This window comes from Sus scrofa, chromosome 18 (genome assembly GCF_000003025.6).
Source record: "Sus scrofa isolate TJ Tabasco breed Duroc chromosome 18, Sscrofa11.1, whole genome shotgun sequence".
In the NCBI taxonomy this organism is placed as follows: domain Eukaryota; kingdom Metazoa; phylum Chordata; class Mammalia; order Artiodactyla; family Suidae; genus Sus; species Sus scrofa.
Window position 1 is genome coordinate 25,045,747 of NC_010460.4, and position 15,588 is coordinate 25,061,334.

Consider the following 15,588-nt stretch of genomic DNA (forward strand, 5'->3'; position numbering starts at 1 on the left):
GGCTGCACCCACAGCATATGGAAGTTCCCAAGCTAGAGGTGGAATGGGAGCTGCAGCTGCTGGTCTACACCACAGCCACAGCAATGCAGGATCAGAGCCTCGTCTGCAACCTACACCAAAGCTCACAGCAACACCAGATCCTTAATCCACCAAGTGGGGCCAGGGATCAAACCCACAACCTCATGGATCTTAGCCGTGTTCGTTATCACTGAGCCACAATAGGAACTCCTATCTACAATTTTGTACTATTCACGTCTCAGCAGTCCACAAGCAACAAAAATTGATGGCAATGTTTATTTTTGAAATGCCTTGGATAGAAACCATTTAAACAATGTTGGGTAAGGTGTTATTCTCATAAAAAACATCATCTTCTTTCAAAACAAATGTATTTTTATTTTCCATAAAAGTTAAAATTAATTACATGCTGAAACAGTTAATGACTTAACACAAAACAATATCAGAAGACTTGCAGAGTAAGACCAGATAACAAACTGCATCATTAAACTAAACAATTACACAGAACTAGAAAACTGACTCAGTAGTAAAATATAAAAATCTACAATTATAAATATAAATTTGGTCCATGGAGATGCTAGAGCAGTATTTACAGTAAGTATCAGATTATTTCTACTTTAGATGAATACTGCAGTTGTAAAATTTGAATATCAGAGGGAACACAGTATTTTATTTACAGGATACTATATTAAAAGTTACCTTTCTAGCAAACCTGATGATTGCTACAAACGCAGCTAAAAATTTGACACTAAAAACAAACATGTTTTCTGTAGTTGGGAATTTCTAATGTCTAGAAATTGAAATTTTCTGTTAAAATCAATATGAAAAAAAGATACCACAATTTCATTCTTAGAAATACTGTAAATTTCAATCATTTTAGTTTCAACACAATAAGTGAATTATAAGAAGTTTTGCAAAAAGGCACACATTGTTAATGATGTAAATTTGGCAGCAGAATCCTATGTCATGAAAGTTACTGTCAGGTGATGGGAGGTAAACAGATAACAGAGGAACTGATTTTCCTGTCTAATATTAGAAAGAGGAAAACAACACTCAGATGTGACTCCCCTCACCCCCTTCCATGTTAAACTAAAGACTCCAAGCTCTCAGCTATGTTTCCATCAGGCAAAGCTGCGCCATTGCTGTCCAGAGAGGTGGACGGGTTCTCTTCCTGCCTCGTGCTCACAAGGCTGAGGATGGCTTTGTAGAGAAACTGATACTGCTCCTGGGGAACAGAGAATGGAAGGTTAGAAACAGGAAGCTCTGCAAAGACAACATTTGTCAAAAGAAGGAATGTTTAGGAGTTCCTGTCGTGGCTCAGTGGTTAACAAATCTGACTAGGAATCATGAGGTTGCAGGTTCAATCCCTGCCCTTGCTCAGTGGGTTAAGGATCTGGTGTTGCCATGAGCTGTGGTGTAGGTTGCAGATGCAGCTCGGATCCCACATTGCTGTGGCTCTGGTGTGGGCCAGTAGCTACAGCTCCAATTCGACCCCTAGGCTGGGAACCTCCATATGCCATGGGAGCGGCCCAAGAAATGGCAAAAAGACAGAAAAAAAAAAAGGAATGTTTACAGTCCCCTTCAACACTAAGGGAGGGTATCGTGTTAAGGGCTCTGTTATAATCAGCAGAGGCACAACATCTACATGAGTGTTTCTTTCTGATCAAATGTAAAGGAGCTTAACAATTAGCCAACATTCACTGATCAGAACACTGGCCTGCATACACTGGCCAACGGTAAGCACTCCATCCTTATCATTTACTTCCCAGAGTCAGAAGGTGATATGATAGGGTTCTTCACCATTATTATTATTATTTTTTATTACTCAAATGAATTTATCACATCTGTAGTTGTATAATGATCATAACAATCTGATTTCACAGGATTTCCATCCCACAGCCCAGGCACATCCCTCACCCCCAAACTGTCTCCTCTGGAGACCATAAGTTTTTCAATGTCTGTGAGTCAGCATCTGCTCTGCAAAGAAGTTCAGTCAGTCCTTTTTTCAGATCCACATGTCAGTGAAAGCATCTGATGTTGGTGTCTCATTGTCTGACTGACTTCACTCAGCAAGATAGTTTCTAGGTCCATCCATGTTGCTAAAAATGCCAGTATTTTGTTCCTTTTAATGGCTGAGTAATAGTCCATTGTGTATATGTACCACATCTTCTGGATCCACTCCTCTGTCGATGGACATTTAGGTTGTTTCCATGTCTTGGCTATTGCAAATAGTGCTGCAATGAACATTGGAATACATGTGTCTTTGCGAGTCGTGGTTTTCTCTGGATAGATGCCCGGGAGTGGGCTTGCTGGATCAAATGGTAGTTCTATGTTTAGTTTTCTGAGGAATCTCCATACTGCTTTCCACAGTGGTTGTACCAATTTACAATCCCACCCACGGTGTGCTAGGGTTCCCTTTTCTCCACAGCCTCTCCAGCACTTATTGTTTGTAGACTTTTGGATGATGGCCATTCTGGCTGGTGTAAGGTGGTACCTCATCATGGTTTTGATTTGCATTTCTCTAATAATGAGTGATGTTGAACATCTTTTCATGTGTTTCTCGACCATCTGCATGTCTTTGGAGAACTGTCTGTTTAGATCTTCTGCCCATTTTTTGATAGGGTTGTTGGTTTTTTTGGTATGGAGCTGCAGAAGGTGTTTATACATTTTGGAGATGAATCCCTTGTCAGTTGATTCACTCTCAAAGATTTTCTCCCATTCTGTGGGTTGTCTTTTTGTGTTGTTTAGGGTTTCCTTTGCTGTGCAGAAACTTTGAAGTTTGATTAGGTCCCATTTGTTACTTTTGTTTTTATCGTCAATACTCTGAGAGGTGGATCTGGGAAGATGTTGCTGTGGTTTATGTCAGAGAGTGTTTGGCCTATGTTTTCCTCTAAGAGTTTTATACTGTCCGGTCTTATATCAAGGTCTTTAATCCATTTGGAGTTTATTTTTGTGTATGGTGTCAGGGAGTGTTCTAATTTCATTCTTTTCCATGTGGCTGTCCCATTTTCCCAGCACCACTTATTGAACAAGCTGTCCTTTTTCCATTGTATATCCTTGCCTCCTTTGTCATAGTTGAGTTGGCTGTAGGTGCGTGGGTTGAATTCTGGGCTTTCTGTCCTGTTCCACTGATCTATATTTCTTTGTGCCAGTGCCATGCGGTTTTGATGCTTGTTGCTTTGTAGTATAGTCTGAAGTCTGGGAGCCTGATTCCTCCAGCTCCATTTTTCTTTTTCAGGATGTCTTTGGCTATTCTGGGTCTTTTGTGCTTCCAAACACACTTCAAAATATTTTGTTCAAGTTCTGTGAAAAATGTCCTTGGTAATTTGATAGGGATTGCATTGAATTTGTAGACTGCCTTAGGTAGTATAGTGATTTTGATAATATTAACTCTTCCAATCCACGAGCATGGTATGTCTTTCCATCTATTTGTGTCATCTTTGATTTCTTTCATCAGCGTCTTATAGTTTTCAGAGTACAGGTCTTTGGTCTCGTTAGGTAGGTTTACTCCTAGGTATTTTATTCTTTTGGATGCATTGGTAAACGGGATTGCTTGCCTAATTTCTCTTTCTGCTCTTTCATTGTTAGTGTATAAAAATGCTGTCAATTTCTGTGTATTAATTTTGAATCCTGCAACTTTGCCAAATTTGTGGCTGAGCTCTAACAGTTTTCTGGTAGAGTCTTTAGGATTCTCTAGGTATAGTATCATGTCATCTACAAATAGGGATAGTTTTACTTCTTCCTTTACAATTTGGATTCCTTTTATTTCTTTTACTTCTCTGATTGCTGTGGCTAGGACTTCCAAAACTATGTTGAAGAGTAGTGGGAAGAGCGGGGATCCTTGTCTTGTTCCTGATCTCAGCGGGAATTCTTTCAGCTTTTCACCATTGAGAATGATGTTAACTGTGGGTTCGTCATATATGGCCTTTATTATGTTGAGGTAGGTTCCCTCTATGCCCACTTTCTGAAGGGTTTTTATCAGAAATGGGTGTTGGATTTTGTCAAAGGCTTTTTCTGTGTCTATTGAGAGGATCATATGGTTTTTATTCTTCAGTTTGTTAATGTGGTGTATCACACTGATGGATTTGCAGATATTGAAGAGCCCTTGCATCCCTGGGATCAATCCCCCTTGATCATGATGTACAATCCTTTTAATGTATTGTTGGATGCGGTTTGCTAGTATTTTGTTGAGGATTTTTGCATCGATGTTCATCAGTGAAATTGGCCTGTAGTTTTCTTTTTTTGTGGTATCTTTGGTTTTGGTATCAGAGTCATGGTGGCCTCATAGAATGAGTTTGGGAGTATCCCTTCCTCTGCAATTTTTTGAAATAGTTTCAGAAGGAGAGGTGTTAGCTCTTCTCTAAATGTTTGATAGAATTCACCTGTGAAGCCATCTGGTCCTGGACTTCTGTTTGTTGGAAGTTTTTTAATCACAGTTTCAATTTCAGTTCTTGTGATGGGTCCATTCATCTTTTCTATTTCATCTTGGTTTAGTCTTGGAAGATTGTATTTTTCTAAGAATTTGTCCATTTCTTCTAGGTTTTCCATTTTATTGGTGTATAGTTGCATATAGTAGTCTCTTAGGATCCTTTGTATTTCTGTGATGTCCGTTGTTACTTCTCCTTTTTCATTTCTAATTTTATTGATTTGAGTCCTCTCTCTTTTTTTCTTGATAAGTCTGGCTAGGGGTTTATCAATTTTGTTGATCTTTTCAAAGAACCAGCTTTTCGTTTCATTGATCTTTTCTATGGTTTTCTTTGTTTCTATTTCATTGATTGCTCTGTTCTTTATGATTTCTTTCCTTCTACTAACTTTAGGTCTTGCCTGTTGTCTCTCAAGCTGCTTTAGATGTAAAGTTAGGTTGTTTATTTGAGCTTTTTCTTGTTTCCTGAGGTGGGCTTGTATTGCTATAAACTTTCCTCTTGGAATGGCTTTTGCTGCATCCCATAGGTTTTGGAATGTTGTATCTTCATTGTCATTTGCTTCTAGGTATTTTTTAATTTCCTGTTTGATTTCTTCAGTGATCCAATGGTTGGTTAGCAGCATGTTGTTTAGTCTCCATGTGTTTGTGTTTTTTTTGCAGTTTTTTTCTTGTTGTTGATTTCCAGTTGTACAGCATTGCGGTCGGAAAAGATGCTTGATATGATTTCAATTTTCTTAAAGTTACCAAGGTTGGATTTGTAGCCCAGGATGTGACTGAGCTTAGAGAATGTTCCATGTGCACTTGAGAAGAGTGTGTATTCTGTTGCTTTTGGATGGAATGTCCTGTAAATATCTATTAAGTCCATCTGGTTTATTATTTATTTATTTATGTATTTATGTATTTATTTTGTCTTTTTGCCTTGTCTTGGACCACTTCCCACAGCATATGGAGGTTCCCAGGCTAGCGGTCTAATCGGAGCTGCAGCCACCGGCCTACGCCAGAGCCACAGCAACACAGGATCCAAGCCATGCCTGCAACCTACACCATAGCTCCCGGCAACGCCAGATCCTTAACCCACTGAGCAAGGCCAGGGAACGAACCCGCAACCTCATGGTTCCTAGTCGGATTCGTTAACCACTGCACCACGACAGGCACTCCAATCCATCTGGTTTAATGCATTATGCAGGGCCTGTGTTTCCTTATTTATTTTCTGTCTGGTTGATCTGTCCATTGCTGTAAGTGGGGTGTTAAAGTCCCCACTATCATTGTGTTATTGTTGATTTGTCCTTTTAAGGTTATCAGTTGCCTTATATATGTTGGGTGCGTAGATATTTAAAATTGTTATATCTTCTTAGATTGATCTTTGATCTTTATGTCATTCTTGTCCCTTAAAATATTCTTCATTTTAAAGTCTATTTTGTCTGATATGAGTATTGCTACTCCAGCTTTCTTTTGATCCCCATTTGCATGAAATATTTTCTTCCATCCTCTCACTTTCAGTTTGTATGTGTCCCTAGAAGTGAAGTGTGTCTCTTGAAGACAGCATATATATGGGCCTTATTTTTGTATCCATTCAGCCAGTCTATGTCTTTTGGTTGGAGCGTTTAGTCCATTCACATTTAAGGTAATTATTGATATGTATGTTCTTATTGCCATTGTATTAATTGCTTTGGATTTGTTTTTGTTGCTCTTTTTTCTTCCCTTCTTCTCTTCTCTCTTCTGGTTTGATGACTATCTTTAGTGTTGTATTTGAGTTGATTTTTGTTTGTGTATCAATTGTAGATTTTTGGTTTGCAATTACTCTGAAGTTTTGATATAAGAGTCTATATGTATATGAGATTGTTTTAAGTTGTTGTTCTCTTAATTGCAAGTTCATCTCCAGTGTCCTGAATTTGTACCCACCTCTTCTCATGATTTCTGATTTTGGTGGTATAATTGTGCATGATGATTTTGTATCTTTACTATATATATACCTTTACTGGTGAGCCTTGTCATTTGTGGAATTTTTGTTTCCTGTTGATATCTTTTCTTTTCTGCCTAGAGAAGTTCCTTTAGTATTTGTTGTAAGGCTGGTTTAGTGTTGCTGAATTCTCTCAGCTTGTGCTTATCTGAGAAGGTTTTGATTTCTCCTTCAAATCTGAATGAGAGCCTTGCTGGGTAAAGTAATCTTGGTTGGAGGTTTTTTCCTTTCATCACGTTAAGTATATCATGCCACTCCCTTCTGGCCTGCAGAGTTTCTGCTGAAAAATCTGCCGATAACCTTATTGGGGTTCCCTTGTATGTAATTTGTTTCTTTTCCCTAGCTGCTTTCAAGATTTTCTCTTTGTCTTTAATTTTGGTTAGTTTGATTAATATGTGTCTTGGTGTATTCCTCCTTGGGTTTATTTTATATGGCATTCATTGGGGTTCCTGGATTTGAGTGAGTGGTTCTTTTCCCATGTTAGGGAAGTTTTTGGCTATTATCTCTTGGAATATTTTTTCTCTCCCCTTCTCTTTCTCTTCTCCTGGCACCCCTATAATACAGATGTTGGTGCATTTAACGTTGTCCCAGAGTTCTCTAAGACTTTCATTTCTTTTCAATCTTTTTTCTCTTTTCTGTTCTGCATCCGTAATTTCCACTAATCTGTCCCCCACCTCGCTTATTTGTTCTTTTTCCTCCCGTATTCTGCTGTTAACTGCTTCTAGTGATTTTTTTCTTTCAGTTATTGTATTTTGCATCTCTTGTTTCAGTTTTATATCCTGTATCTCTTTGGTCAGTGTTTCCTGTAAGTTATCCATCTTTGCCTCCAGTTTATTTCCAATGTCTTGCACCATCTTCAGCATCAACAGTCTAAAGTCTTTTTCCTGGAGGCTGAGAATCTCCTCTTTGCTTAGCTGTTTTTCTGGGGTTTTTCCTTTCTCCCTCATCTGAGTTATAGTTCTCTGTCTTTTCACTTTTATAGGTTTTTGGTGTGTTGCCCTTTTTACAGATAATAGAGTTGTAGCCTCTCTTACTTCTGGTATCTGCCCCCCTTGTGGCTGAAGTCAGTATGGGGGCTTGCTGTAGGCTTCCTGATGGGAGGGACTGATGCCTGCCCCCTGGTAGGAGGAGCCAATTCTAATCCCTCTGGTGGGTGGGGCTTAGTCTCTGGATGGGATTAGAGGCAGCTGTGTGCCTGAGGGGTCTTTAGGTAGCCTGTTTACTGAGGGGGCAGGGCTGTGATCCCACCTGGATTGTTGTTTGCCCTGGGGCTTCTCAGCTACTGACTGATGGGTGGGGCCAGATTTTCCCAAAATGGCCCCCTCTAGAGAAAGGGAGCTGCTGAATATTCTTGAGAGCTTTGCTTTCAATGTCCTTCCCTCACAACAACCCACGTTCACTCGTTTTCCTAGGATGTCCTCCAAGAACTGCAGTCAGGTTTGACTCAGATTCCTATGGAGGCTTTGCTTTGCCCTGGGACCTAGTGCACGTGAAAGTCTGTGTATACCTTTTAGTAGTGGGGTCTCCGTTTCCCCCAGTCCTGTGGAACTCCTGTGCACAAGCCCCACTGGCCTTCAATGCCAAATGCTCCAGGGGGTCTTTATCCCAGTGCCAGACCCCCACATGTGAGAGTTTGATGTGGGGCTCAGAACTCTCACTCCTGTAGGTGAGTTGCTGTGAACCAGTTACTTTCCAGTCTGTGGGGCTTCCCACCTGGGAGGTATGGGGTTGTTTATACCGTGAAATTGCTCCTCCTACCTCTTGATGTGTCTCCCCTCTTTTTCTTCTGGAGTAGGATATCTTTTTTAAGGTTCCCAGTCCATTTGGGTGAAGAGTGCTCAGCCTTTAGTTGTGAATTTTGTTGTTTTTAGGAGAGAAGTTGAGCTCCAGTCCTTCTATTCCGCCATCTTAATCCCCTTGTGATAGGGTTCTGTTACTGATTTATCAACTTGTGTGTAAACGCTTTGGCATTAGGCATCTGTAACCCACTCACCAGTTACTCATTCTCCTTTCTCCAGTTATGAAATCTGTTGGGTTTGTCTATTTATGTTGCTATCTCAGAAAGGACGGCACTGTCCCCCATGGACTCATGCAGAATACAGGTCTTTTACAAGATATGCTGTTTACAAGAATTCTTCAAACTCTAACAGCCTGACTGGTCCTATGCCCTGCTTTGTGCAAAGGTGAGTATGTGCCCTCCTATGGTCTCAGGGTAGAGTCACACAGAAGAATAAAGTAGGTGTTCTCTTACAAATGCCAACTGGGGGCGGTGAGATGGGGGGAAGGCAGCTGTAAAGAATGTGAGCCAGTGGCTGGCACCATAGAAGAAAATCATGAGGACCACCTGTCTCAGTGAATGCATTTGTGAAAGGTGGATGTAAGTTTAGTCTCTGGAAAGCAATATAATACAGAACAAGCTTGATACAACTGGCCTGAATAAGACTTTGAATAGGGCCCCTCTGCAGTGCACGTGTACAAGGGCTTCCTTGCTCTCTGGCTTTGAAGATGGGCCCTTTATAAGGCCCTTACACATACCCAGACCAGGAAGCTAGAAGTGAGCCCATGACTTCTGCATCTACCTAAGCTTCTCCCATTGGGCATTCACACAAAGTTCCCTATTGTCTTTCCAGCCCTTATTTCTTTTCTTTCTTTTTTTTGTCTTTTTTGACATTTTTTGGGCTGCTCCTGTGGCATATGCAGGTTCCCAGGCTAGGGGTCTAATCGGAGCTGTAGCCTCCAGCCTACACCAGAGCCACAGCAACGCGGGATCCGAGCTGTGTCTGCAACCTACACCACAGCTCCTGGCAATGCCAGATCCTTAACCCACCGAGCAAGGCCAGGGATTGAACCCACAACCTCATGCTCCCTGGTCGGATTTGTTAACCACTGAGCCACGACGGGAACTCCTCCAGCCCTTATTTCTATAATAAAATCTTCAAATTATTTTCAGAGTTGAGACTTATCTTTCCAGATGTGCTATCTCTATCTTGATTGTTTGAGTCTCTCTCTTTTTAAAAGTACCCAGAATTAGTTATTTCTTAAGTTTAGAAAATGAATTTGGCTTGAGAAAAAAGCGAACAGTTGAAGTCTATCTTCTGACTATTCTTTAAGGCTCTTCAGAATTTGAACCCCAGGGAAATAACCATTTATTTTGTTGGATAAATCAAATTAGATGGTGCTTCTACTGAGGATATTTTTCAGAATTACAGTAAGTCCTGCAAAAAGGTACACATAAGATTTAAATTTTTGATCCATCAATTTTCTGGAAGATAAACTTTAAATATTTATTGTTCCAGTTCTATGGATTGCAAACTGAATATAATTTAGCTTGAAAACTACATGCTAATGTTATCAACGTGATCTTTTTTTTTTTTTTGATATATGACAAAACAGTTTTGGCAGCCTCTAGAAGCTCTAATTGGAAAGATTTGGTTTGCTGCTTTATTACTTACAATGTCAGCAAAGACTCCTGGCCTCATCAAATTGATCATCTTGGCTACCTGATAAACATCCATGGAATTTTCTTTTTCTAGTTGGTGCATAAGGGTTGTCAGAGCACAGAAAGTTCCTGCTGTCACTCCTCCATGCCTGGAAGCAAAAGGAAGGGACAAAGACTCCATTCAGATGCATCAAATGTTCCCAGAGCACAGAGCCACGACAACTTTGCAGTAAGAACACTGAAATTTTTAATAAATTGTCTCATTATTCAAGGAACTGTGGCTTAATTTGAAACACTGGGGAGTGTTCATGATATCAGTAATGGGATACTTTATAGAAGTTTAATATTTGGTTACACATTTCTTATTTTTATACTATGGAAGAGGTCGGCAGTGATCTGACTGAGGTTCTAAGATACATTGTATAACATGTATCACATGCAGTCTATATAATATGTATGCAACATAATTCCAGCACATGCATTTTTTACTTGTTCACAACAGAAACCTAGAAAGAATTGGATAAAAATTTGTTTCTGATAAATAAAAAATATATCAGTGTTACTCCTATCCCAGTAAGGCAATGGCTGAGAATTGGTTAGCGCTTGTGAAAATTCAGGTTCTAAAGTACTGACTGATCATGCAATGTGTTCTCAGCATATGATGCACGAGCAGATTCTCATGATCATTCACCCATCTCCTGCCCTCAAAAGGAGCTCTAAGAGATGCAGGAAAAACTCCCAAACTCTTCTGTATTAATTTTGTTCATTAGAAGCTGATAATGCATCCTGGTTGAATAATTCACAATTGGTCCAAGGTATTAGGTTAGCGCAAAGACAGTGGAAATATACATACACCCAAATGCTCAGGCATGAAACAATTTAAAGTGTGGAACTTACTCATCATGAACAATCATGGGCCCATCCCTGGTGGCAGCTTCTTCTTTGATAATACTTATAAGTTCAAAAGTTTTACTTATGGGGCTATCTGGATTTGGCCATTTGGGACATTGAAAATGCCTCACTTCAAGTACATAATCATCCTATAAGAAGAAAAAAAAATGAGTGTTTTTAAAAGAGTCATACAGGTTGGTGAATAGATTAATTGAGGAAAATCAAGAATCACACAAAGGCGGTAACTTTGTCTCTTTTAGGGCTTCGCCCACAGCATATCGAAGTTCCCAGGCTAGGGGTCGAATCGGGGCCGCATCTGTGACCTGCACCACAGCTCCTGGCAACAACAGATCCTTAATCCATTGAGCGAGGTCAGGGATCAAACCCTCATCCTCATGGATACTAGTTGGGTTCGCTACCACTGAGCCACATTGGGAACTCCTAAACGGCACGATGTTAAGGAATACAGAGAAAAGGGAAAATTATAAGGTAAAGAAAGTAATAAACACTGATTCAGGAAGCAGCTTTTTCTAAAGGGAGAAAGGGATGACACAAGAGGAGGGCACATGGGGGACTTCTAAGATAAAAACTGTGTTCTTTTTTTTTCTTTTCAATCTTTAGGGCCTCACTGGCAGCATATGGAGGTTCCCAGGCTAGGGGTCGAATCAGAGCTACAGCTGCCAGCCACAGCCACATAAAAGCTGTGTTCTTTTTCTTGAATTCATTTATTGTATCAGTTTTATAATCTTGTACATGTTTTATGAACATTCTATTTAATCTATTTAATATTTATTACATTTTTTTTTTGTCTTTTTAGGGCCGTACCCGTGGCATATAGAGGTTCCTAGGCTAGGGGCCCAATCAGAGCTGCAGCTGCCGGCCTACACCACAGCCACAGCAATGTGGGATCCAAGCCATGTCTGCAACCTATATCACAGCTCGCGGCAATACCTGATTCTTAACCCACTGAGCGAGGCCAGGGATTGAATCTATGTCCTCATGGATACTAGTTGGGTTTGTTAACTGCTGAGCCACGACAGGAACTCCTACACTTTTAAAATAACTCATAACAGGAGTTCCTGTCGTGGCGCAGTGGTTAAACGAATACAACTAGGAACCATGAGGTTGTGGGTTCGATCCCTGGCCTTGCTCAGTGGGTTAAGGATCTGGCATTGCCGTGAGCTGTGGTGTAGGTTGCAGACGTGGCTCGGATCCTGTGTTGCTGTGGCTCTGGTGTAGGCTGGCGGCTATGGCTCCGATTAGACCCCTAGCCTGGGAACCTCCATATGCCGCAGGTGCGGTCCTAGAAAAGGCAAAAAGACTAAAATAAAATAAAATAAAATAAAAAATAACTCATAATAAATAAATAAATCAAAGGCCCCAGCTTTTGACTTCAGTAGTTTACTCTAAACCTCCTAGACACTAATGAATCCAGGTCTATAAAGTAAAGACCATCGCTTCCCCCACCAACCTCAAATGGTATGAATTTTTTTTGAGGGGGGGAGGGAGCACCTATAAATGTCTGAAGTTATGGCTCTGCCCACATCAGTCTTTTCTTCTTGCTGCCCATCCCTGTGTTAGACACCCGGGTGATCAAGGTGATTTACACGGAGGAGACTTATGGAATTGGGCTCAGTCATGAACTCAAGCATTCATGAATCATGAATGCTTATTCTCTGTTTTTTTTTTTTTTTCTGCATAATACTAGGGAAAAAAACTGTGCTGATTATACAAGGCCAACCTAGATATTAGACATCATCAGTAATAATAGGCATAGCAAGAGAATGGTACTTACGGATTGTTACTCTTACAGTAAGTGTTTGGCTAACTGGGAAGAGTGATGAGAGGAGGGCATGAAAAATACAGTTCTGAATGTGTGTTTAGGACCACAGGTAGAAACTAGCATGGGTCATCATGTGCTCTCAGGGACCATGGTGTTCTAATTTTTGCACTTCATTTTACAAATAAGGAATAAACTCATTCTCCCAAGGCCACACTGCTCACCAGTGGGGCTGGAATCAATGTGTTCCTTTTTTGTTTGACTCAAGCAGAGTACTATTCCACTGTTACAATGTTTACATTATTTTATACGCACTATCTATTTTATAAGTTTTGGTCAATCAAATATTCTAGAGAATAGTGAATCTTACTCTACACCATATACATTTTACTAGTTTCAGAACTAGGGTAGAGAGAGACATTTAAACCATCTAAAACATGATGTAATTATTTTCCCTGATTGAAAAGATCCTCTGACTCTCACATGCCTCTTTTAGTATTTTCAGAGCTGTCCAATAATTAATGAACTGTGCTGTCATGATAGAAATAATTATTGCCAAAGAATTCAAATTAATGCCTTGTAGCTAACCACAAGTTTAGCAAAACAACCCGAGTTCATTTCACTGCACGTTTTCAAAGCCCTCTGTCCTTGACGTCTTACTGTAGACAGAGCGCAATACACTTGTTTTGGTAGGTAGTATTCTTCCCATTTTTACTTAGGAGAACACAAGGAAAGGACCTGCCTTAAAACATGACAATTAGGAATAAAAAAATTATTTAATTTTTTACTTACTTATTTATTTAATTTTTGTCTTTTTGCCTTTTCTAGGGCTGCTCCCTTGGCATATGGAGGTTCCCAGGCTAGGGGTCTAAACGGAGCTGTAGCTGCTGGCCTTCTTCACAGCCACAGCAACGTGGGATCCGAACCAAGTCTACGACCCACACCACAGCTCACAGCAATGCCAGATCCTTAACCCACTGAGCAAGGCCAGGGATCGAACCTGCAACCTCATGGTTCTTAGTCGGATTCGTTAACCACTGAGCCATGATGGGAACTCCTACTCTGTTTATTTTCAACTTAAGTTCTATCAGCAATCTATTTCCTGTGTGTGAAGAAGTCAGGAATGGTGGAATTTAGTGAGACTAATTGTTTAATGATTCTATAAGATTCAGAAAATAAAAATGACATGTAAGATAAAGATGTATTATTTAGGTAATCTGTTTTAATTTGTAAGAAATAAGATTCCTTCTTTCTATTCCCAGGAAAAATCCTTAAATTAGCATATTTTTAACATGGGCTTATGATGAAAAGTTTGTCATTTAAACTATGGCCATCCTGGAGTTCCTGTTGTGGCTTAGCCGTTAACAAACCCGACTAGCATCCATGAGGTTGCAGGTTCGATCCCTGGCCTTGCTCAGTGGGTTAGAGATCTGGTGTTGCCAGGAGCTGTGGTGTAGGTCACAGATGTGGCTCAGATTTGGTGTGGCTATGGCTGTGGTGTAGGCTGGAGGCTATTGCTCTGATTCGACCCCCAGCCCAGGAACCTCTGTATGCTGTGGGTGAGGCCCTAAAAAGACAAAAATTAAAAAATAAAAATAAAGTATGACCATACCTGTGTAGCTTCTAAGATAAAATCTTGCATTATAAGTTTTTCTTCATTAGACAGACATTTGTGTTCTTCAGACATAAGAGTGACCTTAAAACTCTCACAATTTATGGGCTCATCTTTATTTGGCCAGTAAACAAATTCATCTTCTGCCTGGAGGATTAAAAACAAAGAAGATTGTGGATAGCAATACATGTCTAAGTCAGACTATGAAATGGAAGTCAACTGACTGCCACAGAAAATTCAATTCAAAATTTTCTTTGAATCTCAAAGTTTACTCTTAAAATCTTTTTTTTTTTTTTTGTCTTTTTTGCTATTTCTTTGGGCCGCTCCCGCGGCATATGGAGGTTCCCAGGCCAGGGGTTGAATCGGAGCTGCAGCCCCCGGCCTACACCAGAGCCACAGCAACGCGGGATCCGAGCCGTGTCTGCAACCTACACCACAGCTCACGGCAACGCTGGATCGTTAACCCACTGAGCAAGGGCAGGGATCGAACCCGCGACCTCATGGTTCCTAGTCGGATTCGTTAACCACTGAGCCACGACGGGAACTCCTACTCTTAAAATCTTGAGTCATAAACTGGATTGATGTGTAGAATAAAATACTACTGCTTAAGAAACCAAACAATTGCTTTATTTTGCTTTCTTAGCTCATCATTAACAACAGTTAGTTGTTGCTTCTGTAATTGATTCAAAAAATTTTAAGAGCTCAGCAATTTGCAGTGTCATTTGGAATCATCAGTATAACTTTATAGACAAGAAACGAGTCTTAAAGTTAAGTCTATAGTAAAGCCTAAATGAAGTAGGTCTTTTTTTTTTTGGTATTTCTATAGATCTCCTTAAGCTTAGGAACTTTCCAAATTATACTAACAAGTTTTATTAAAAATATAAATGAAATGACTTCCTTTGTGGTTGCAATTCTGATTTCCTTAAGCAGCATCATAAAATACTTAAGTTAATTTTAACCTACTTTCATTGAAAACTGTTGTTCAACAATTTCAGAGGCGGTAGATTGCATCCAAACCAGGTCCAAGAGTAGACAAGGTGCAGCTTTAATGACTTTATTTTGTTTAATGACTTTCACAAACTTTAGCTTATTAGTTGAAAAATAGGACTTTGTATGCAGGACTTCTGGCTCTTGTGTCTTGATAATTTCCCTGTACGGAAAGTGCCAAAAGTGACTTACCATGTTTTGACCATCTGGAAGCATAACAACCAGCTGGGCATTATGGTCCCATATCATCCTCCAGAAATCCTTGATGGTATGGAGAAGAGGATGCTGGGTGATGATGAATTCATTGCTCTGATAATAACCCTATAAAACCAAAGAGAAGATAGCAAGAGCCCTGGCATATGACATTAAACATTCAAAAAACATTCGTAAGTTAATGGACCTTAAGTTAGCCTTATTTTTAGATTGTATCTACAAAAAATAATGATTATCACAGCCAATGTTAGGGGCAGCTCCTATGCTA

At 40.0% G+C, this 15,588-nt stretch overlaps 1 protein-coding gene across 4 annotated transcripts in view; it reads right to left on the minus strand.

Annotated features, from left to right (window-relative positions):
* The window catches only part of PTPRZ1 (protein tyrosine phosphatase, receptor type Z1), a 182,250-nt gene continuing 166,942 nt past the window's right edge, over positions 281-15,588 (minus strand). For all 4 annotated transcript variants that reach the window (XM_013985675.2, XM_013985677.2, XM_013985674.2 and 1 more), the window contains 5 exons: positions 15,300-15,428; positions 14,121-14,267; positions 10,735-10,877; positions 9,851-9,986; positions 281-1,240 (listed from right to left, as the gene is read on the minus strand). In XM_013985675.2, coding sequence (XP_013841129.1) covers positions 1,100-1,240; positions 9,851-9,986; positions 10,735-10,877; positions 14,121-14,267; positions 15,300-15,428 — 696 coding nt within the window. In that variant the 3' untranslated portion in view covers positions 281-1,099. The remainder of the gene's footprint in view (positions 1,241-9,850; positions 9,987-10,734; positions 10,878-14,120; positions 14,268-15,299; positions 15,429-15,588) is intronic.